This window comes from Pongo pygmaeus, chromosome 1, assembly GCF_028885625.2.
Source record: "Pongo pygmaeus isolate AG05252 chromosome 1, NHGRI_mPonPyg2-v2.0_pri, whole genome shotgun sequence".
Classification (NCBI taxonomy): domain Eukaryota; kingdom Metazoa; phylum Chordata; class Mammalia; order Primates; family Hominidae; genus Pongo; species Pongo pygmaeus.
In genome coordinates, this window is record NC_072373.2 from 83,274,497 (window position 1) to 83,297,602 (window position 23,106).

General features: G+C 46.1%; 1 protein-coding gene across 4 annotated transcripts; it reads right to left on the reverse strand.

Annotated features, from left to right (window-relative positions):
* Window positions 1-1,218: 1,218 nt before the first annotated feature.
* Window positions 1,219-16,222, reverse strand: POGK (pogo transposable element derived with KRAB domain). 4 transcript variants are annotated; one of them, XM_063649355.1, is made up of 6 exons: window positions 16,095-16,222; window positions 14,612-14,745; window positions 8,951-9,077; window positions 8,100-8,198; window positions 5,360-6,763; window positions 1,219-3,104 (listed from the first exon to the last, which is right to left on the reverse strand). In XM_063649355.1, the coding sequence occupies exons 2-6, from the start codon at window positions 14,741-14,743 to the stop codon at window positions 3,085-3,087; spliced, it is 1,782 nt and encodes a 593-aa protein (XP_063505425.1). In that variant the 5' UTR covers window positions 14,744-14,745; window positions 16,095-16,222; the 3' UTR covers window positions 1,219-3,084. The 4 variants fall into 4 exon arrangements, with proteins under 4 accessions (XP_063505425.1, XP_054344938.1, XP_054344939.1 ...); XM_054488963.2 differs by having other exon boundaries at window positions 5,278-6,763; XM_054488964.2 differs by having other exon boundaries at window positions 15,930-16,182.
* Between the last annotated feature and the right edge of the window lie 6,884 nt (window positions 16,223-23,106).

The following is a 23,106-nucleotide window of genomic DNA, read 5'->3' on the forward strand; positions in this document are numbered from 1 at the left end:
TAGGACCTGGCCTGAATTCCTAGTCACCTACCCACCTGGTGGGACCATAGAATGCTGGAAGACTGCCTTTGCCTCGTGTATTTCAGGTCTACACTCTAATCTGCTCTCCATGCCAATTTTCCTATGAAATCATTTTCTAAAGAGGGGAGATGGGGTAAAGTGCAGGGCAGTAAGGTAGAAACAGTAATACTTAGCATTTTCACAAGAGCCCCTGAAACATCTGAACTTTGTCCACCAAAGGCTGGTCCCATCTGTAACACCACTGCCAGCTGTGGGGACTCTTGAGTGCAATCTCTTCTCTAATTAGGTTAAGAAACAAATGCTTATTATCAAGCATCATGTAGAAAAATAATTATTTTAACGAGGGAAAAAGCTGTTGGAAACCATATAATTTCAGACTTAGAATAAAACTTATTTTTTCCTGCAGGCATTTATCACCGTGCAAAACCAGGTGTGATAAGGCTGGCTGTATTTTACCAGGCAGGTGGGAGGACTCACTTAGCATGTTCTTTTGTTGTTGTTACGAATTAAAAAAAAAAAAAAAAATTTAGGTTCAGAGGTACAAGTGTGCAGGTTTGTTATTTGGCACGTTCTTATCACCTTTATCACCCACTTCTCTGATCAACCAAGGACAAACACTTTTCCTTTCCATTGCCTGAAGTGATGACCACAGGTAAATGCCGTGTCCTACCATGCCTTTGACTCATTCCAAAATGCCTCTGGGAGGAAGAGTAAGAGTAAGGAAGCTTAGTCTAGGGGTCAGACTTGGAGAGTGGCTTAGCATTGATGGGTTGAAAAGGAAAAATAACACTGCCAGATTATTCCTGGAGAATCGACTACTACTTTATGGGCACTAAATTGTCAGGACTAATTTTATTAAAAGTGCATAATTAAGACTTAATGGGTTCATCATACTTTCATTTAAAATTCAGATCCCTTTATGGTATTTCTTTCATGTGATTTTGGTAATGTACCACTGCTGAGAGCATACAAAACATGACTGAGGAAAAAAGCTATTTATGTCAAACTTGCCCCACTGCACATTCTTCCCTGTCTTCACAGATACCAATATTACTTACACTGCATCTCATGAACACTTTTTGATTGAAAGATGTAAAATATTGGTACCAAACTGGATGGAGAATAAGGTGTAGCCAATACCTTGAATGTAACTTTTCACAATGCTAATAGGTAAAGAAATAAAACCACCATAACCTATTGTCTTTATTATCAAAGTTTATTGTTGGGGTCAGTTCCTATCTACTAGGGAGTACAACTGTATCTCAATATGTGCTATAGTAATTCTAGGGTAACAGCCATTCTGCAAAATAGTTGTACTGGGGCTCTGTTAGGCATAGATCATAATTAAGTCAGTGGAAGAATGAGCCCAGAGAATCCCTGGCAGCAGAGCCGTTACTCTAGGAAAGTTCCAGTGCTATGCAACCTGTAAGGCATCATCACTCAGCTGATGATGAGACTCACGGAGGTGTTGGTGGAGCGAAACAGGAGTTGAACCCATTTTCTACTCTTCTTGGCAGGGTAACTATGGCTCCAAGGAAGGAACCCAAAATTAGGTCTTGTAAAATCTTTTAAGCTCCCAAAGCAAGAGAAATAAGACATGAAGAAAGAGCCAGTAACTAGGACAGATGAAAAATTAGGTGGAATTGGAAGAATGGAAACTTCTGGAATGCAAAGTAGCTGGGTTTAGACGCCATTTAAGATGACGAAGAATACAGTACAGGTAAAAGCAAATGGGGCAAAAATTCAAATATTGACAGTTGTTCAGATACTAGAGGTTAAGTAAAATTTCCCCCCTTAGGGGAAAACTGGTTTAAAAGGATCAGAAAGGTGAATCAGTAACAGGACAATGAGTACCTGAGTAGAAATAGGTGTTTCAAGATGCCAAGAACAGTTTAATATACAAGTGAGCTGAGTCTACAGGAAGGAAAAGTGGTTATGGCAGCCTGTTTCCAGATTTGATCATTGGAATGACATTTCTAGCAATGGCTTTGTCTGTGAGGTCCTGGTATATTTTTTGTAGCACAGATCACTTTAAAGGAATGTTTTCGTAACACCCAAACTTATGTGGGAATGCAAATTACTATAGTGTAAAAATTCAATGACTTCCCACCTATTCCTGCAGGGCAGGAGATCAGAAGTCTTAAAACAGCTGTGGCTAAAAGCCCAAGCCCTCCCACTGCCCCTGTGATAAAAATTTTAAAGAAATTAACAAAACAAGCATCAGATGAGTCAATGGGTCTTGTACCATGTAGACAACAGATAATTGATAGCGACTTCTTCTGCAGGCAGCCTGAGAAACAAGCGCTTGCATACGAAATCCTGCCCTATCATTAAATATAATAATGAAAAAAACAGGGCCATTAAATGAGACCCTAAAAAAGTCTAGCTGCCAATCAGGTTGGGAAGATAAATAAAACAGCATAGTTTATTTTAACCTATATCTTCCACACTAACCTAGTTTGTCTATAGAAAAGCCATCTGCTGGCACCAGGCCAGTATGTCTTAATTTTGTTATTCTAAGTATCTCATTTTTCCAAAAGAGGAAATGTGTAAGTAGCAGGTGTACATAGGTGACACATTTCTACAAAGCCTTCTCTGTAGTCTTGACCTGTGTGGGGACAGGGTCTACTTTTGGAAGCATTTTCAAAGGCAGAATAAAACTTTACTTGAGGTTTTCTCCATAGAAGGACACCAGAGTTATGCCCATATGATGAGTCCCTTGTTGGTGTTGAACAAATTGTCTTTTCTCCAGGAAATAACCTTTGTTCGTTCATATTTACAGGTTTCTTTTGATGGACAGATGGGAGTAATCTCCAAACCAAGAAATGGGGCAGAAGCAGTTTCTTTTCTGATCATGTCTCTGATGAAATGATAGGTCCTAGACTTTTCTGATACCTTGTATGGTGTGGGGAGGGGCTGGGCTGTGTCCTGGGATGGATGTACAGGCTGCTGTCTGGACCTGGGCTGTTCAGAGCCCCGTGGCCTTTTCCTGATGTTCCCTGCGCATCCAGCGCATCCACACTTTCAGGAATAATCATCTTGAGGAATTTCCTCCCCAGCTGTTTAAATCAGAGTTCCATTTGCTGGAAAACAGAGAGAACCTAAATGAATTAACCCTTGGCTTTTTGGTATAACTTTTAACAAACATAATAATTCCATCATTCAGATTTCCAAATAGAGGACAAGAGGTAGTTTTATGCCCACTTGGTCTCCCAAATCTCTTGTTCACTGTGAATCTGTCTACCCCCATCACTTCCTCAGGAGCTGCAGAGAGAACTGTGGCACTCTAGAAGAGCAAAAGCTCATGACCAATATTAGAGGCCAACATTCATAAATGCAACTTAGCATAGCTTTTTCTCCTTTCCTCTTCTGCAAGTTTTTAATCATGTCCCTGAGGTGGTAAGGAGCTTAGGAGATTAAAAGTGCACAAAAATGTTATCTAACAAGGAGAGGGAAAAGCAAAAGGTAAATGAAGAAAAGATGGAAACTCAATGTAATTCAGTTTGATATCCAACGCAGGCAATACAAGGGTCAGCAGAAAAGGGAGGCTGGATTCATGGGGTTTCTCAAAGCAAGGAGGACCCAAGGGGGAAAAAAAGCAATTTTGGTGATTTTGAATGTAATAGTAAGAACTTCTTGCTCCATTGTAATTCCAGGGATCCCAGAATTACAATGGGATTCAGCAATATGAGTACAATTTAATTTGGAAGCAAGGCAGGAGACATAAGTCACTCTCTGAAACACAGATGGACTTACATAGCTGAAGTGGGTAAAATAAGGCTCCCATTAGCATTTCATTTGGAGAAAAAAGCAAGGAAGATGGAAATACCTAATTATACTTTAAAAGAAAGTAAAAGAATGTGTGAAGATGGTTGACGGTTTCAGGTCCTCTGTAAAAGAGGTGGCTTCTTCCTTCATATAAAACACTGTCTGGAGGATCAAATTAATTTATAATTAGAGAGATAAGAATGAAGAGGTAAATGAATTGTTTGTTCTTTGTGGGTGTCCCCCCTGCTGTACATGCTCATCCTCCTCCTCTCTGGAGGTGTAGGTGGGTGGGGTCATTTCACTAGTGTTGTCTCAGTTAGGCCTCCATTCCTACTTTCCTTTGAAAGTTGTTCTTCTTGTGTAGTCAACCCAGAAAATTCCAGGCCTATTGTCCTCAGTCCTCACTAGAGTCCTAGATATGCACCCTGTTTTATTTTCTTTTTTTGGTTTAAAGATTCAGTTTAAAAATATCTTCCTTCAGACATCTGCTGACTACAGGAAATTATTGTCATAGCCCATGTGAAGGTCATAGTGAGACTAAGATGATGTTTTAAAACTCCTGAACTCCGTAGGGAAAAGCAAGCAGAAGCTATTATTCTTACTCACTGGTGGCATACCGTAGACAGCTCCAGGACTGAGACTCGAGACCTGGAGGACACTGTACTGAAGGCACACTTAGTGCTCTCCCTATGTCACGGTCCTACAGGCCAGCAAAAGTGAGTACACTGTCCCAGCATGTCAATTACACATACTGGCCCTAAATGTTCAGCATAATTTAAGAGGGAAAGAAAAAAGTTGGCTTTTCAGACAAAATTTTGTGTGAACTGAACAATGTCAGACTATGCTTCTTTGGGTCCAAATAATTTCAACTTTACAGCTCTCAGATGTTCTGGCAGCTCATTCTTTGTTCATTTCACCTATTATACAAGTGTTTCTGGGTCCAGGCCACAGAGCAAAATAGACACAAATAAATCAAATAATAAATGTTTCATATAAAGGAGAAAATGCTAATGGTCTGTTATCTATACCAGCAGTCCCCAACTTTTTTGGCACCAGGGACTGGTTTCATGGAAGACAATTTTTGCAGGGACCCAGGGAGTGCGGGGTAGCGGGCGGCAGGATGGCTTTGGGACGAAACTTCCGCCTCAGATCATCAGGCACTGAGGAGCCTGCAACCTAGATCCCTCACATGCGCAGTTCACAACAGGGTTCGTGCTCCTATGAGAATCTAATGCCGCTGCTGTGACAGGGGGCGGAGCTCAGGTGGTAATGCTTGCTCACCTGCCGCTCACCTCCTGCTGTGCAGCCCAGTTCCTGACAGGCCATGGACCAGTACGGTCTGTGGCCTGGGAGTTGGGGACCCCTGATCTATACTACTGCACTGTAGGCTCTAAGGGAACTTAAAAACAGAAAAATAATGGGGAGAAGGTGTTTGTAGAACACAGAAATGTCAGCAAAGGCACTGAGTATCTACTCCTGAGTGGTTACCTTTCCCTGTCCCTTCAGTTGCCCTCAGCCATGCTTTCGGTGTCACATTCTTTTGGTGGTTCTCCTCCTCCCGGCAACTCACTCTCGATTTCCCACAGGACGTCGTCTTCCTCCTCCAAGTTGCTGGAGATATGGCACTTCTTGAACCCCTGGACGATGGACTCACTTGAGATGCTATTCCACGCGACCATGACCCACTCCAGAAAGAGGCCCAGGGGTGGCTTCTTAGCATTCCCGGTTGGGCTCAGCGCCAGGTTCCCAGCCAGAAGCCAGTTGGAGTACTGGGCCCGCACACTGTCATTCAGTGGCTTGTAGACCACGACATCCAGCACCTGAAGCTGTGAGGTCAGACCCCCTGGGATGATCACCATGTCAGTGTTCATGCTTTCCATGGAGTTCTTCACGGAATCTGTGGCATGGCCCCGGAAGCCATTCAAGATCAGCATCCCTCGCTGCTTGGGCACCGCTCCTGTCCTCCGTCTCCACACCACTTCCAACCAGTCCTGCATCAAGTCTTCAGTCATCCACCCATACCGGTGGCAGCGGATTTCCATCCCACTGGGAAACTTCCCCGGGGGGATATACGTTCCCCTCAAAATGATGTACGGTGGTAACTTCCTCCCATCAGCCAAGACACCAAGCATTGCTGTGATTTTCAGTTTTTCCCTGCCTGGTGTCTTGACCAAGACAGGCTTTTCGCCCTGGTTATCAACAGTTACCCGTGACGGCACCTCTAAACAAATGGGCGTCTCATCTGCATTCCCCATCTGAGCTACCTCGTAGTCATGCGCCCTGCGCAGAGCCAGGACACTACGCTGGTAAGTGACAAGTTTCTCAGTCAGGTCTTCTGGCAGGTGCTGGGGCACGGGCACTTTATGCCTCAGAGACAGGTCATACCTTCTCATCATTCTTCGACACCAACCCAAGCTTGCCTTGAACCCTTTCTCTGGAATGTTCATCTCCTGGGCGATTTCGAGAGCTTTCAGCTGCATCGCCTCCCGGGTGATGGGGTCCCCTTTGGCCTGCATGTATCTGACATATTCGGCCACACGCTGGTCCACCAGAGCAAACCTCCCATTCTTGGGGCCTCGGAATGCCCGCCGCATGGCGTGGGCATTTTGAAGCTGTGGCTTCACTTTGCGCCAGTCTCGAACGTTTTTTTCCAATACTCCAAACTGCTTGGCAGCCTGGCAGTTGTTGGTGCTCTCAGCATATTCCACCACCATCAGCTTGAACCCTGCGTCGTAACTGCGGCGCATGCCCCGGCTGAACTGAAACTTCCCAGCTATGTCATCAGCCGAGAGGTCATACCCTGGGAAGCCCATGGCCATGTAGAAGGGGTACCCCTCACTCCACTCGGGCAGCTCTGTGATATCCCGAGGCAGACGGAGGCCAAAGCTGTCAAAGTGCTGAGGCTGAGGAAACTGGGAGGTAGCATTCATTGGGTTTGGCCAGTCTGGAGGCTTTACGTCAGATTCTTCATTTTCTGGGAGACAAACAGTGAGGGGCAAAAATAATGCCAGTAAGTAAAATGGCTTATACCCTGATTTTTGGGGGTTGAAATGCTAAGAATACCTTAATCTGAAGTTCACCAAAAGTAGTAACTTTAATAACAGGTAACATTGCCTAAGGCCTTATCCATATGCCAATTTACATGGACTACCCACACCTAGTTCTCTTAATAACTCTAAGTATCACTGTTCCTTCTTTGCAGATGAAGAAGGGGAGGCTACAGAGGTTACATAATGCACCAAGGTAGCCAAGCCAGAAAGTGGCAGAGCTGGGAACTGAACAGAGGCACCAAGCTTGGACCAAATAATTTGGGGGCCATGTATGCATCAAAATACTTTTTATGTGAATGAGAAGCCAAATGTTAAGCATACTACCATATAATATTACAGAGATGCATCATGGCCTGAATCATATCCCTTTAGAACCAAGAAAACCTATAGCAAAAACCACACTTAGCAAAGTGAAGCTTATAAGGCAGAAAATTAGTTCTTGCACATTAACGGTGGAACGGGGTTTCACTTTATATTTAGAAGGTGGTCACAGAAGTTGAGTATGATTTGGGGAAATTACCCTATCTCACCCAAACGGAAATGTCATCAGTTGTAGGATGCATCATTATGTGCCATTAAGAAAGAAAACACTGCTAATTAAACTATGACATGCCACTGATTTTAAGAGGCATTCTCAATTTCAGAGACAGTAAAGCAATGGGAGAAAAACAGGTCTCAGAGTCAGTGAAATATGGCATTTTAAACTCTTACTTCCGGAGAAAAGACAAAACTATTTTGGCCGTCTGGAGGCAATGCTATATTTATTCAACTGCGGCCTCAATAACCATTTTTCTTGACAGAGGACTAGGTACTTCTTAGACACATTTGCTCAAATGTATGCTATGACTGCTATTGCTTTTTCTATCCAGTATGAGATGGACAGGGAGCCAGGTAACTCAGCGTGCTTCCTCTCACTATTCTTAGTTTGCAGAGGCACATGGTACGCTACTGAGGTAGCCCTGTTCAGCCAGAAGGTGCACTGGACCAAACGCTGCATAAGCCTCATTTTGCTTCATCCACAAAGAAGGTCATACGTCGAGTCTTGTTACTCAGAGCTGATAGAGGAAGAATGGAAGCTGTGAGGTAAAAGCAGTTGCCTGTCACACACTGTCACACATTTAGCACTGCAAAGAGGGAGATTTCAAAACTCCAAAACCCATAATCTTTCTACCTCTTAAATACCCCGTGGAATGTACACTGAAAATCCCACTTCACAATGTTCCCAGCTGGATGGACGCTGAACTGCTTTACTTGTAGTACCTGCAGAGGTGCCTCCTTGGAGCTGCCACTCGTCAGAATTCTGAGACTCCTCCTCCCCTTCCAAACGGGTGATCATGTCTGGCTTAGGGAATGGGAATTCTGTTTATAGGAAATAAAATAGGTAACAGCTGTGTGTTACTGTCCTGGAGCACTACCAAAATAAGTACTTTAAAATACTTAAGAGCCACTCTCCCCTTCTTTGTGAAAAACAAGGGGAAAAAGGCTCAGGGATACTTAAAGAAAAAAGTTAATGGAAAATAGGTCTGTCTAAAGGAATGGGTAGATCTCTCCTAATGAGGGATGGTATTGGCACCAACAATAAAAGAAATGTATTTAGCAGGGAAGAGGGTGAGTGCAGCTGCTGATCCAATTAACATTTTGGTACCTGTATAAGCAAACTGGGAAATCTCTTCAAATGATTACATTCTGCTGATAAGATGTGTGATATCAATTTGGGGTGGAAGTTGGGGAGAGGAGCAAACAGTCTTTGGGAGGGTATGTCCCCAAACTTCTGAGGCTGACAGGGTAACATTAACACCTGCCTTCTCTCATAAGAACAGTGAGGCACAGGCCCAGATCCATGGTGACATTTCTAAGGTTATAGTTTTTATCCTTAAATGTAAATGCCTGGGTTGAATGGGGGCAGTTCTGAGGCAGCACAGGTTGCCGAGTAGGATGACACAATATTTATATACTGCCCAAATCAAAAATTGGAATAAATGGGCACGGACATTGAGGAGGCAGAGTCTAAGTTCAGGAGAGAGGGACATTGGATATACCAGAGAAGAGAGACGTGGAAACAATTCTCTGGGCTCAGAGCTTCCAGGAGACAAAGGAAAACAAAGCTTTACCCAGGGACAGGACAGTTTCATAATTCATCCTCATGACTTCCCGGTAGAGGGCCTTTTGTTGCTCCGTCAAAACTTCCCATTCCTCATCGGAAAAATATATGGCCACCTCATCAAATAGGGCCGGTACCTGGAAGAGTGAACAGCCCTTTCACAATGACAAACAGGCACATGCAGACAGACTTTCAGAGCGGACAGGACCTTACAGACAGCCCAGCACAGCCTGTCCTCTCACAGGTCAGGTGAGGGACCCTGACCCAGGGGAAAACGGACTGTCCACATTCATACAGCTGCTGGAGGCCAATGAGGGCAAGAGCACAGCCCTTCTGTGCCCACCACAGCAGCTGCCACCCTCAGTTCAGATCAGGTAAGCAGCACTTTGAGAAGAAAACTAACTCCCTACCATGATCACCGGTTGGAGGACACTGGGACATTGTACCCTCATGCACTGTGTTAAGAGCTGCTCACGGCTCACCTCTGACCCAAGACTTAAGCCACCCACACCCAGACAAAGTGTCCCACCAACACATGCACCCCCAATTCCCTCCCACCCCAGAAAAAGACCCTCGGCCCCGGGCGGGGTGAGTTGGGTTTGTAAATCTGAATAGGATCACTGCCCCCCATGGGATCTTTGTGGGTTTCCAGGGCACTGTATTTCCAAGGGTACTAACCAAAGTGTTAGACTTGGAACCCACACCTGCCCAGGGAGGAGCCACTGAGAGAAGGGGCCCTACTTGGCCTTTCCAATCCACAAGAGCATGAAGAGGAAGAAAGAAGGGCTAATTACAGCTTAATATATATAATGAGATGCCAGAGCAAACTCATTCACTTTGATCCTGGACCAGGTAGGCAGAAAGCCCAAAGGACTGCATCCCTCCCCTTTTCCTCTGCTTCCTGGCCCAGCACCAGGGGGCTCCTCAGTAGCCCAAGGCAGCCAAGCCACCCAAACCAACCTCCTCTTTTTGTTTTTAACTGTATTTCTTATTACAGTCATTAAAAATCCTACTCCAAAGCTCAACCTATTTAGTGATAAGAAGGCACTGGATGGCTTGTTTCAGGCTTGTTATTTTGTATTTTTGCCTTCGAAGCTATTTCCCAAAGCTGTATCTTGGGTCTGGGTGATTATGATACTGTTTTTCCTCAGCTTAGAAAATTAGTGTCCATACGCTATATAGCCTGCAGCCACTTCAGGGGTCAGGCCAACAGTCACTTACATACATTGGCCTTTCCTCCCTGACCCAAGGAAGTCCCCTTGTTCTCTCCCCACCTCCACAGCACCTCACACATAGGAAGCACGTACTAGGAAAGGGCCTGTAACTGCTTCATTTATTCCCCGCAACAGGCCTGTGGAGGAGCAGATACACCTATTTTTTTTTTTTGAGATGGAGTCTTGCTCTGTTGCCCAGGCTGGAGAGCAGTGGCATGATCTTGGCTCACTGCAACCTCTGCCTCCCGAGTTCAAGCCATTCTCCTGCCTCAGCCTCCCTGGTAGCTGGGATTAGAGGCACACGCCACCATGCCCCTACTTAATCAAGGAGAATATGGGCTTAGAGAGGTCTCATTTCCAGGCTAATGTCATAGCCAATAAATGGTGGGGTTGCGTTTTGGGCCCACCACTGCCTGACCCCAAGGATCCAGCAATACCGAGCACAGCTGCCTCCCTGATGACTAACCCTCAACTCTCCCCAGCTCTGTGCTCCACTTGTACTCAGCTGCGTGCAGTTCCCTGAACAACCATTCCCCGACATCCCCATACCTTGGCCCATATCCTCCCCTGGCCTTGGAGGGCCTCCCCTTACTTGGTCTGGCTGACACCCACCCATCTTCCAGGACTCAGCCCAAAATCCCTGCTCCCCAGGAAGCCCACTCTGTGCCACGCTGTGAGCACACCCACATGTCCCTGAGATGCCCTGGCCTCCACACTCCCGGGGCACTCATCACACTGCAGAATTCTTTTGGTTGACTTGTCTGCTCCCTCCACTAGAATCTGAGCTTGTTGAAAGCAGGACCTGTACTTACTCCTTTTTGCTTCCCTAAGCCTAGGACACTTCCTGTAGCTAGTAGTCACTGAAAAATGTGTTTTTGAATATACGATCTAGGCAAATCTCTGGATTTCCCTTCTCTTGTTCTACTTGGAACTGTTTCAAAGAATCATTAAATTTTATCTGTCATAAAACCAAACCTACTCTTTGGAGTAAGAATGGACAAACATCCCTAAGTGTGAAATATGAGGAGGTAAAATGGATTCATCTCCAGGCTTTCCTCAGACTTCCTCGCCCTGGAAAGCCAGTCAGCCCAGGAATTTTCCACCCCACTCCTTTCCCAATTCCCAGGCTTTTAAAGAACTGTCTCTTTGGCCTTTTTTTCTCCCTGGGAAGTTCCAGATCTAGGCCATACCTATTTATAGGCCCTTTCCCTTTGCTGATAAAATGGGAACAGGACTGGCTATGCCTGTCATTTCAGAGGGGCCATGAATACTCTTAGGGGGGGTAACATATTCTAGGCTTGGTAAAAACATCAGGTACCAGGAGCCCTGATGCTGCAGGAAGAAAGCTGGGCGCTGGTGCAGGATTCATCTCCTCCTATTGATGACTGAGCCATGGAGGATCTTCAAACAAGCCCACATTATGCTCCAGAGGCACAGTGTAGTGGCTTAGAAATTCTCCTCACAGCAAGCCTCTGTGAGAATGGAGCGATCCTTCAGCTAGGCCCCGCTGCGCAGGCCTCCCCTTGCTCCACAGAGGCCTTTTATCTGGCTCAACACAGCAGAAGGTAAACAGGGCTGGCCCTGGGCAAAACTGAGAAGTCAGGCAGTCTGTGTACCACCTCCAGACACCCCTTCTTGGCCTTGCAGGTAGGGACCCTCAATCCCTGCCCTCCTCCCTTTCCTCAGAAGATCAAGGGCTCACTGGATAAGTGTTCTTCCTCTAGCTTGTATGCACTGCCTTGCTCTGCTCAGGAAGTTGGCATTCCAATGCTATCTCAAAGGGTAAATGTTGTAAAGTGCTTACACCTTGCATAGCCTCGCTAAAGCCTTGCAGCCACCCAGCAAAGACGCAGGGATCTCGGGCGGGGGGGCAGCAGTTGGGGTAGTTTGTACTGATCCACTGATGGAGTGCCTGCTATGTGCCAAGCACTGTACAGGACACTCAATCATATAAACATATTCTCTCACTGAATCCTCTAAACTAGGGACATGGGGATCACTACCTCACTTTTATGGGTAAGGAAACAGAGTGGTTAAGTAACTTGTCCAAGGTCACAGAGCTAGAAAGTCTGATGCCAAGCTTTGCTTTCTTAGCAGGCCACTCAGGCCTTAGCATGGTGGCTGTAGAGAGCCTGAGGCCTCCCTTAGAAAGATGGGCTAAGGCCTCATTCCACAGAGCTAAGGAGAAAGCTCAAACTCGCTGGCGTAGCACTGCATGTCCTCCTGGCTGGCTCTGGCCCCTGGCCTGGCCTTCTATGCCTGATCCCCTTCCACTCCCTGCCATGAGTTTCAGGTTCCAGCTGCAGGAGTTGCTCCTAACTCTGCACCCAAGTGCCTCTCCCCATTGCTTTTGCCTGTGCTGTCCTCTTGCCTGGAATGCAACCCCCTTCCCTTCCCTTGGCTGATTCCATAATGACTAAGACTCAGTTCAAAGTACATTTTTTATTTTTTCTACTTAAAATTGTATTTCTATTTCAATTCTATGGAATTTTATCCTAATATATTATCATAGTTCTTATGCTTGAAAAGCTTTCACTGATCACCCTAATATAATTCTCTATAACCAAAATACATATTTTAAAAACAGATTCTTTTCTTCTAATTTAATGCTCTAGAGCAAGGTTTCTCAACCTCAGCACAACTGACATTTTGGGCCAGTTACTTCTTTGTTGTGTGTGTATGTGTGTGTGTGTGTGTGGCGGTGGGGGGGCATCCTGTGCACTGTAGATGTCTAGCAGCACCCCTGGCTTCTATCCACTAGATGCCAGGAGGATCTCCCAGTCCCCAACGCACCCCCACCAAGTCAGACAAACAAGAGTGTTTCCAGATATTGCCAAATATCCAAGGGTGGGGAAGGGGGGTAGTGTTTCTAGATGTTGCCAAATGTTCAGGGGTGGGGGCAAAATTGCTCACTGCTCAAGATTAGGCCTTGTCCAGGAAGCTCTGGAGTTCTCAGCCTGAATGAGGCATTCCCCCATCTTGGCTCCTGGTGCATCCTTGCAGACTTCCACCACTGCACTCTGCACACCGTGCTTACTATTACTTATGTTTACTTTCCTGCCTTGCTCACAAGACTGGAAATTCCATCAGGAAAAGAGCCTCTCTTTACGCCCAGCACTGTGCTTGGTAACTGTGGATGGATGGCTGATTGCCTGGAGGCCACAAATGCCCAATCCCCAGCACCACCAGCTGCTGGACTCCCTCCTCCAGCCCTTCTGGTTACTTCTTTCTTTCCCCACCCAAGCATGGTTGGTCTTCATCTTGCTCCTTCCTCACTGTCCCAACACATTCACTTTTATTGCACCTGTTCTCCAAGGCTCTCCATTTAGATGTTCTGGGTTGACCAATTTAGCCTCAAAGCTGAGTTTCGACTGCCTTGAGGTCTTGTTCCAGGCTAAATGGACCTGACGCCTGCTTGGATCAGAATTGGGAAGAAGGATGTGGTGGGCAAAGAACACTGATGAGACAAAGGCAGTGCAGCGTCCACAGCTAGACTGGCAAACTGAGAGCCTGTGGTTGCACTGCCTTTTTTTTTTTTTTTAAATTAAGGTATAGCATACATATGGTAAAATGCATTACTTTTAAGGGTGCAGCTCAGGAGACCTGTTTTGAAGAACAAATGTCAGTGTTCATGTGTATCCTTAGGGCAAGGCAGATAATCTTTCTGCATCTCAGTTCCCTCCTGTGGTAGGAAACAATTTAGAAGTACCATGCTTGTATGGATAGGGGCTCTTCATGGAAGCAAAGGATACTATGTATACTGACAATGTTTATACACAAGGGAAAATAAGCAGAGAAAAGGAATGTCAATTTGTTGCTTATTTAAAATGTTTACTATTCATGCCTAATTACCACGAAGTCCAGTAACTACGGTGAATAACTATCTGTAACTATAAGTATCTACTGCATTTGCATTTGTATAAACTGACCTCTATCACACTATTCTGCGTGTATACCCTGAATCTCTGTATTCCCTGCTGCCCACCATTTCTATACAGGTCAGCTGGACAGGCAGCTCTCTTGTGTGAACTGTGGTAAGAGGTGCTCACATAGAACCAACTAGCCTAACCTCTCATGTCAACCCAATGACTCGAGTCTTATTTAAAATGGTTCCCTTCAACCAGCAGTAAGTCAACAAACATTTACTTGGTGCCTACAATGTGCCTGGCATCAAACACAGTGCAGGAGAAGTGGGTGAACGAGAGAGACAAGGTCCTGGCTTCTAGGACTTCCAATTGAACGATGACAAGCTACATGGCTGAGGGACTGTTTCCATAACCACCTCCTCCATTCTTTGCACTGCCTTTTAAAGCCACAGAGTTGTTTTCTCAGGAATGCAAACACACCGGGCTGGGCTATTTTTACTTCCCATGTCTGTCTGAGGAGGAGACTTAAAGCAAGCTGGGCTCTCAGGCCTGCATCTGCTGGCTGTGTGGACTCCACACCTTCTTACTTACCCATCCGCCCTCAGAGCAGATTCGTACTTTCTGCATGTCTGCCGGGCTGTCCTCTAGTTCCCGGCTCTGAATCTCTTCTTCCTCTTCCTCTTCTTTCAGGCTCAAATTGAGAGGGTAGGCTGTGGACTCCATCTCTGCAAGCAAGATTCAGGTTCAGAAAAACCAGGTGTCACTGTGACCTCCCCAAAGCCTATGATGGCGGAGGCTGAGCCACATACAAACCTCTTTAGCCCCAAGCACTGTTCCCGCTGGAGGGAAGTAAGGAAACAGAGTCGGCCAGGAAGCTACAGGGTGACATGTTTAATTATGATAAGAGACGCTATGGGTAGATAACGTATCTGGCGGCCTTCAAATATTTAAAAAGCTATCTGGGGAAGAGAACCCAGACTGGTTTGTAGAGACTGGATGGCAGAACTGAGGCCGGCCAGTGGGTAAATATTCCTGGAAAAGGTTTTAAGCAGTGAGAAAGGCAGTACTTTCTCACAGCCAGTGCCACCCAAACAGGAATCAGAGGCAGGGGAAGGGTGCTGATTTCCTATCAGTGAAGGTGTCTGAACACAGATTGGACACTTACTCAACTGGAATGGGTGCTAGAAGCCAGTTAAGCATGGGCGTATCGGTTGGCTCAGTAGGCCCATTGCCTGGATTTTCCAAATTCAAAGGTTCTGTCCACGAGCTGGTTCAGAAAATAGGGTCATTCTACCTTAAGGGACTTCGCAAACCCAGGAGTCAGTGAAACATAGTGAGGGGTACACCTGGATACCCAAAAAGGTGCAGAAATTGGCTGGGGCCCACCCCGACAGGGAAATAACCCATTGCCTCTGGGCTGCAAATTCTCTATTCGCTGACTCTTGGCCAGTACAAAGGACCACGCTCCTGCCCTCTACGGGCGCGGGCAATTCCTAGGTGTGGAGTGCGGGTGCATCTTGAGGGCTGCATCGGGGGACCTCCAAAGAAAAGATCCCTCTGGAGTTCAAAGTCGGTTCCTTCGATATTTCCAAAAAAGATAGGCGAACGCGGCATGGATGGGTCTAGGCTTCAGATGCCTGCAGCTGGGGCCCGAACTTGGCCGCGGTCTCCCTGCCGGCTCCGGGGCAGAGGTGGGAGGGGCCGCCTCCCCGCGCTAAGGTGCCGCAACCAGGGCCGCCGCCCGCCCTGCCCTGCTTGCGCCACCGCCGCCGCGCCCCCGGGCGCGTTCGGATTTCTCCAGCCATCTTGCCCCATTTCCTTTTCTCCGCGGCCCCGCGCCGGGAGCGCTTCCGCTGCCCCCTCCGCCCAGCCCGCCTCCCCACCTGGCCCCCTCCCGGCCCCAGCGCACCTGCCGGGCGGCGAGAGCCGGCGCCGCCCGCCTCCCCGGCGGGCCCGCAACAAAGGCGGCGGCGGCAGCGGCGCAGCCTCGGCGCCCCCGCCCCTGCCGCGGCCCAGCCGCCCGGGACCCGGGGGAGGGGCCGCGCCGCCGCCGCCCCCGCCCGCGCGCACTCACCGCCGGGCCCAGCGGCCAGGGCGCGGGGTGGGGACGCGAGGGCTCCGGCCCGGCTGTCACAGCGCCATCCTTTCCGCCTCGCCGTCCTCCCGTGCGCGCGGCCCCTCGGGAGGGAGCGGGGAGGACACGTGGTGGGAGGAGGGAGGGTCCGGCCCGGAGCTGAGGGTGTTGGGAGGCGAGGGGAGGAGCGCGGCTGATGTCAGCAGGCCTCGGCGGCGCCGGGGGACGGCGCCCGCGTGAGCTCCGGGGCCCTCCTCTAGGCGCGGCTTCCGGCCGGTCCGCGCGCCGTCCGGGCAGTCCCTGGCGGGTCTGGGCAGCTGTGCCCTCGGCCTTCTCCTGCCCCGCCCGATGCAGGCCGCTTCTAGTGCTGCGTGTGACCTCGGCGTGGACGAGGCAGGAAGAGCCCGGATTGATTTTAAGCGAGCGTAGCGTGGGCGCACAGTTCCATGTGCTCGTTTGCAGTCACCAGCGGGTTGCACTTGCTTGGACGAGCTCTCCAGGCGTTCTCGCCGTGCTTCAGGGAATGAAAGGCTAGACCGGCAAGAGCGTGTAGGGGCATGAGGAGGGGTCTTTGGGGAAGAATATTCGTATTCTGGCAGCAGGCTCCTGTCCAGAGCTTCGTCATATACATGGAGAAGGAACTTCCTGATTTTTGTAGCTGTTGCTTAATATCCCAAGCATGTAATCCCTTGGACGAAGTGGGTGTATAGAAGGACCTTTCTTCTCCAAAACGTCCAAAGGAGTTGTTTACTCTCAGCTCCGTGGACAATACAACAAAAGTGACCTGAGAAGCCCTGAAGCCCGTTTCATTCCAGAAAAAGATTCTGAGTATGGGTTTTTGTTGAGAACTTGTTGAAGAAAAAATTATTCTGACACTTGTTAGAACAGTAAGGAAGACTTTATACAGGGTTATTGCTATAGGTGTAAAGATGATCACACTAGGGGGAGAGATGAGATCTAACACGGAATACAGTAAGGACAGCTGGGGATGTATAGCCAAGGAGCAGAACGAAGGGGTCAGTAGATGGAAAGTTACTGATACGAGACATCAAGCACCTAGAGGGATTCTTGCTGAACCCACTTAACAGGATTCTTGCTGAAGGCAGGCTAGGGCGATCAGATATCAAGGGTGGGGGAATGAGAAATTTGATCAGATATCCAGGGTGATCAGATATCAAGGGTGGTGATTTCTCTCTAACCTGACTTAGGATTCTTGCTAAAATAGAGCTGGGCAGGCCAAAGGTTCGGGGGTGAGTGGTCAGGGGACCAGGGTGGAGGCCTGCTGAAGAAGAGGGCTTAAGCCTGATTAAACTTTGGTCAAGGAAAGAGTCCGTCAAACTCTTCAGATTGTCCCTGAGACCTGAGTATCTGTTGGAAAAGACCTGTCTTTCCAAGTTTTCGTGGCCACTACTACTTATATGTGAATTTTACTTCTCTCAGTCATGGGAGAGGTCACTGTGCACTGTGCTCTTAATACGTAAAATGTAGCATGACATAACATACACATCTTGGAAGTGCAATCACGGTGACAACCCAATACCGTAGAAGATCTAATCTGTGGGTGGAAAAGATCATTCAAATATTGGGAGGGAGGCTAGAATTTATTTTTGTGTTTTAATGAATAATTATTTTTGTGTAAAAGTAAGTATTTGTAGAATAGGAGTGGCGTCTTAGTTTGAATTGATTGACATTGCCCTCAATTTTTCTGAGGAAATGGCAGATTCAAATAGAAAGTGAGGAGGGCATTAGGAAGGGAGAAGAGTAATAGGGATGTTGCTGGCACCCCAGCATCTTAGAAAAGAAATTAATACAGTTTTGAAATAGCCACACACACACACACACACACACACACACACACACACATATACACACAAGAAAAACCCTACTATGTTAGAGTTTTAGTCTCTGAGAGCCCTAATGTTCTCATGGGCTTGGATTAGGTGTCCCTGGGAAGAAATTAACAGTGACCCACCCGAATTCTTGACTTTGAACCCACAGCCCCATGATCTCAATTACTGTTAGAGGATCCACCTTTTTACTGGTCTGTAATTGCTAACAAGACTTACTCTAGGAGCAACGTGCTGGCCTAGGCACAATACACTGCAGACTCATTTTTAAGTGGTTTTCTAAGTCATTGTGCTTCTCTCTGCTGGTGTTTCATCTGCAAAAAGAGAGTTGAACCATATATTGTCCTAACATTCTCTCAGATCTATTATTGTTCCCATTCTCCATAAGACTTTATCTGAGTCTGAATGGGGAGTGATTGAAGCCAGTCTTTGAGACAGTGCATTACTCTGGTAATTTAATAGTATGGGTGTCTCTTACTTAGTTGGTGGCTAATATCAGCCGAACATCCATTTAATCAACAAAATAGTTCTTTAATGATGCTGTTGGTCTGACTTCATCCTTCCTCCTATTGAATTATTATAGTACACAAACCATAGGAATTCCAAAGAGCCTGAAATTTTACAAAATACTCATTTCTAACTGTAGTGTTAGAAATGACTGTACTCATTTCTAACTGTAGTGTTAGAAATGACTGTACTCATTTCTAACTGTAGTGTTAGAAATACACATTTCTGATTTCCTTCAGCAGAGGCCCCATGGCCGGGTCGACATAGCCACTGGCCCACATACATCTGTTCCTTGGGGACCACTGTAGACTGAATTAATAGTCTTGGTACTTTGTGTCCCTGTGGTAGTGTTATAAGCCACACCTTTGCTGAAGTGTCATGTGCAGAATGTACTTCAATGCCCCTTCACTTGGCCTGCTTCTATGGTGAGCTTCAGCCAATGGAATGTGGGAGGAAGTGACTGTGTGTGAGTCCTGAGTCCTAGGAGGCCTCAGAAGTTTCTCTTTGCACCTCTGGGAGCTTTTGATCTCTGCTATGACAAAAGCATGCTTAAGTAGTCACTGCCCCTCCAACTTTGGCATCAGAAGGAGGCATGTGTTACAGAGCTATCCTTGCTAACATGAAGACCAGTGACCATTAGAAGAGATTATTGTTGTTTTAAGCTACTGAGTTCTGGGGTGCCTTGTTATAGAGCAATTTTGAGGGTGTAGCTTATTGAGATGATGCCAAGAGGCAACCTTGGCCTTAGGGCTCCCAGCCTTGGCCCTCAAGGAGTTGCTCTGAAGCAGGAGAAGGAGAATTGACCATTTTGTGGTAGATATCCTCAGGTATGTGGACAAGGAAATCCTAGATGGGGAGGAAAGGAGGAGAGAACCAAATGGGGAAGGAGTATCACTGCTGACTGTATCTTTCTCTTTCCTGGGATTCTGGCGCTTCAGAGGCAGAGCAAGATATGAACCCTAGCCCTAGAAATTACCCCATAAGAAGCCAGGCATGCTGGCTTGTATCTGTGATCCCAGCTACTCAGGAGGCTGTAGGAGGATTGCTTGACGCCAGGAGTTCAAAACCAGCCTGAGCAACATAGTGAGACCCTATCTTTTTTCAAAAATATTACCCAACAAAGCCAGAAGTTATTCCTGGGACATCTTGATAAAATGGTAAGGAAAATCCTGCTCTGGTCAGTTCCTTGGAAGGACTTGAAGTTCTTGGAGAGGAGGTGTGTTGTTAGAGCACCTCAGAGAGTTAAGGAACACTCAGTGGTTTCTTTAGAAGGGGAAAGGGAATTATAACACTTAGGGTCATACTATTATAGCTACTGTAACAAACAGATCCCAAATGCATAAAGGCACAAACACAACAGAAGTGTGGTTGATGTAATAGTCCAGCATGTTTCTGTCCACAGGTGACTCCTGATGCCGTGATTTAGGATCCGTGTTCCTTCTGTCTTTTGGCTTTGTTGCCACCTGGGGCCTGTGGTTTTCTCCATCTGCCGGAGTGAAGGGGAGAGAAAATGAAGAAGGCACAACCTTTTCTTGCCCCTACAGTGACACATGTCTCTTTTATTCACATTCCATTGGTTGGGATCAGTTACATGGTCACACCTGTATGAGAAAATGTTGGAGAATGTGTGTGTTATCTCTATATAGAAGGGGAGTAGAGGGAGGGAGGGGAGGAAGAAGGGAGGGAGGAATAGAGGGAGAGAGAGAGAGAAGAAGGAGAAGGAGGAGAAGGAGAAGAAGCAGAAGCAGAAGAAGAAGGAGGAGAAGGAAGGAAGGAAGAAGAAGGAGGAGAAGGAAGGAAGGAAGAAGAAGAAAGAAGAAGAAGGGAATTGGCTCACATGATTATGGAGGCTGAGTCTCATAGTGTGCTGTCTGCAATTTGGAGAGGCAGGAAACTGGTGTTATAATTCAACCTGAGTGTGAAGGCCTGAGAACCAGGAGCTCCAATATCTGAGGGCAAGAGAAGATGGACACCCAGCTCAATAAAAACTTTTTGTTCTATTCAGACCCTTAGTGGATTGGGTGATGCCTGCCTATGTTGGTGAGGGTGAATTCAAATACTAATCTCTTCCAGAAATACCCTCACAGGAACACCCATAAATAATGTTTTACCAGCTATCTGGGCATCTCTTAGCCTAGTCAAGTTGACATATAAAATTAGCCATCACAGGTATGATATTTCTAGGTGTAAACTTTTTGATATTTATTCTGCTTGGTGTTCTCTGAGTTTCCTGGATCTGTTTGGTTTGGTGTCAATTGCTAATTATGGGAAATTCTCAGCTATTTTTTTCTGTTTCTCTCTTTCTGTCTTCTCCTTCTGGTATTTCCATTATGTGTGTATTATACCTTTTGTAATTTTCCCATAGTTCTGGTATTTTTTTCTTTTCTGTTTTTTTTTTCAGTTTGAGAAGTTTCTTTTGACATATCTTCAAGTTCACTGATTCTTTCCTTGGCTGTGTCCAGTCCACTAATGAGCCCATTAAAACATTCTTTATTTCTGTTATGATAGTTTTTATTTCTAGAATTTCCTCTTTCTTCCAACTTCCATCTCTCTGCTGACATTACCCATTTGTTCTTCTTTGTTGTTTACTTTTTCCATTAGATCTCTAAGCATATTAATCATAGTTATTTTAAATCTCAATTTTCATAATTCCCAACTATCTGCCATATCTGAGTCTGGTTCTAATGCTTGCTTTATCTTTTCAAACTGTTTTTGTTTTGTTTTTGCCGTTTACCATGCCTTGTAATTTTTTTTTGTTGAAAACCAGACAAGATCTATTAGGTAAAAGGAACTGAGATGGATAGGCCTTCAGTGTGAGGTTTCATGTATATGTGGCTGGGAGTTAGGCTGGGTTTATTGTTTGCTGTGCTTGTAGTGTTGGAGTCTAAAATTTCCTCTCATGCCTGTGTTTTCGTCTGCACTGCCGTCTTTGGATTTCTGTAGACTCTTTCTTAAATACAGTCTGAGGCTTGTATTTCTTTTATCTATAAGCCGCTGTTACTAGACAGGTGCCTGATTGACATGGTGGTAGGATTTGGAGGGAGAAGAAGCATTCTTTGATCCTAAGATTAGGTCTCAGTCTTAGTGAGCCTGTGTGCCTGGGCTGGGACCTTCACAAGGGCTTCTCAGCTTCCTCCCATTCCCCACTAAGTGAGACAGGAAGAGCGGTCTGGATTTAGGCATTTCCCTTCCCCAGGTCTGGTAGACTCTGGTAAAACCCATGTTGGTTAGGCTCTGATAAAATAGTTTCCCTTGAGGGCAGGCTATAGTTGAGAACAGAATGCTCTGGGATTGTTTCAAAAGGGTTAGTTGTCCTGTTCCCCTTGCCAGAAGCATTAGGGGAACTTTCTTTGATTTTAACCCTGAGAAGCTGATGGAGCTTCTGGAGGTAAAACTTCTGAATGTGTGGGGGCTCCACTACAACTGCCCCTCCCCTGGTGGGGAGAAGTTACCTTGCCTGCAGGTCCATATTGAGCTTCTGACAAGTGTTCCTACCGTACAGGCTCCAGCAGTGACTTCTGCACCTGTAAGCCATGATTCTCTGTATCTCCCTGTCTCTCCATTTGTTGAGGTGACAACTTGCCCTGTGACCTCCATTTTCTGGTGGATCTAAAAAATAATGTTAATTTTCAGTTTATTCAGCATTTTTTCTTGTGAGGGTGGGAGTTGCTACTTCTAAGCTCTTTATATGCTTGGACTGGAAACTGCTTCTCTTATTAGAAAAAAATTCTTTTACTCATGGAAGAGAATGAAAATCACTTGAAATTCTCATCAAACACATATAACTGATGAAAATGGTTGTTTCTTAGGTAAAGCTGAGGGAATGACATCAACTTGTGGCTCAGTGAAGATAACTAAGTAAGGTGATAAATATATGAAATGTAATATTTATCCATTAGGTGTCCAAATTTTCACTGAAGGAATGAATTTAGAGATTTTGGAGGAGTAAATGGGTGCTTACTTGTTGTTTAGTCTTCTCTAAATGTCATTGCTCCCAGCCTAGCTTTTGCTAGGAGCTAGAAAGGAGACACTTCTCTAATGAGAGAGTGAAATGCTGGTGTCTTATATTGCCCACTGGAAGATTCTAAGTGCTTTGCAATCCACTTCAGCAGAGGAAGAGTTGATATCTAACTACAAAATTACAAAAATTAAGTGGCCTGGATAAAAAGGCATCTGTAGACAAAGTCAGACTTTTCTTCATAAGTAATTTTAGATCAGCACATGTTTGGTGGAATCCCTAAAGTTCTAAACCTCAAGCATGGTAACATAATTTTGATCTGGAAAAATTTTAAGCATATGTTAACAGTTTGTTAGCAGTGGCAAATATCCCAGTTACTGGCAGCAAATGCATATGGGTTGGCAGCAACCTCAATTCTTGCCTCCTCAGAAGAAAGAATTTGACAGAGGGACATAGTCAGAAAAAAGAGACCAAAGTAAGTTTCAGAGTAGGAGTTGAAGTTTATCAAAAAGCTTTAGAGCAGGAAAGAAAGGAAAGTATACTTGGAAGAGACCCAAGTGGGCATCTTGGAGGTCAAGTGCTTGGTTTAACTTTGAACCTAGGATTTTATATACTGGCCTACTTCAGGCATCTTGCACCCTTTTCCCTTCATTCTTCCCTTAGGGTGATCTACCAGCAAGAGTGGTGCCCTGCTTGTGCT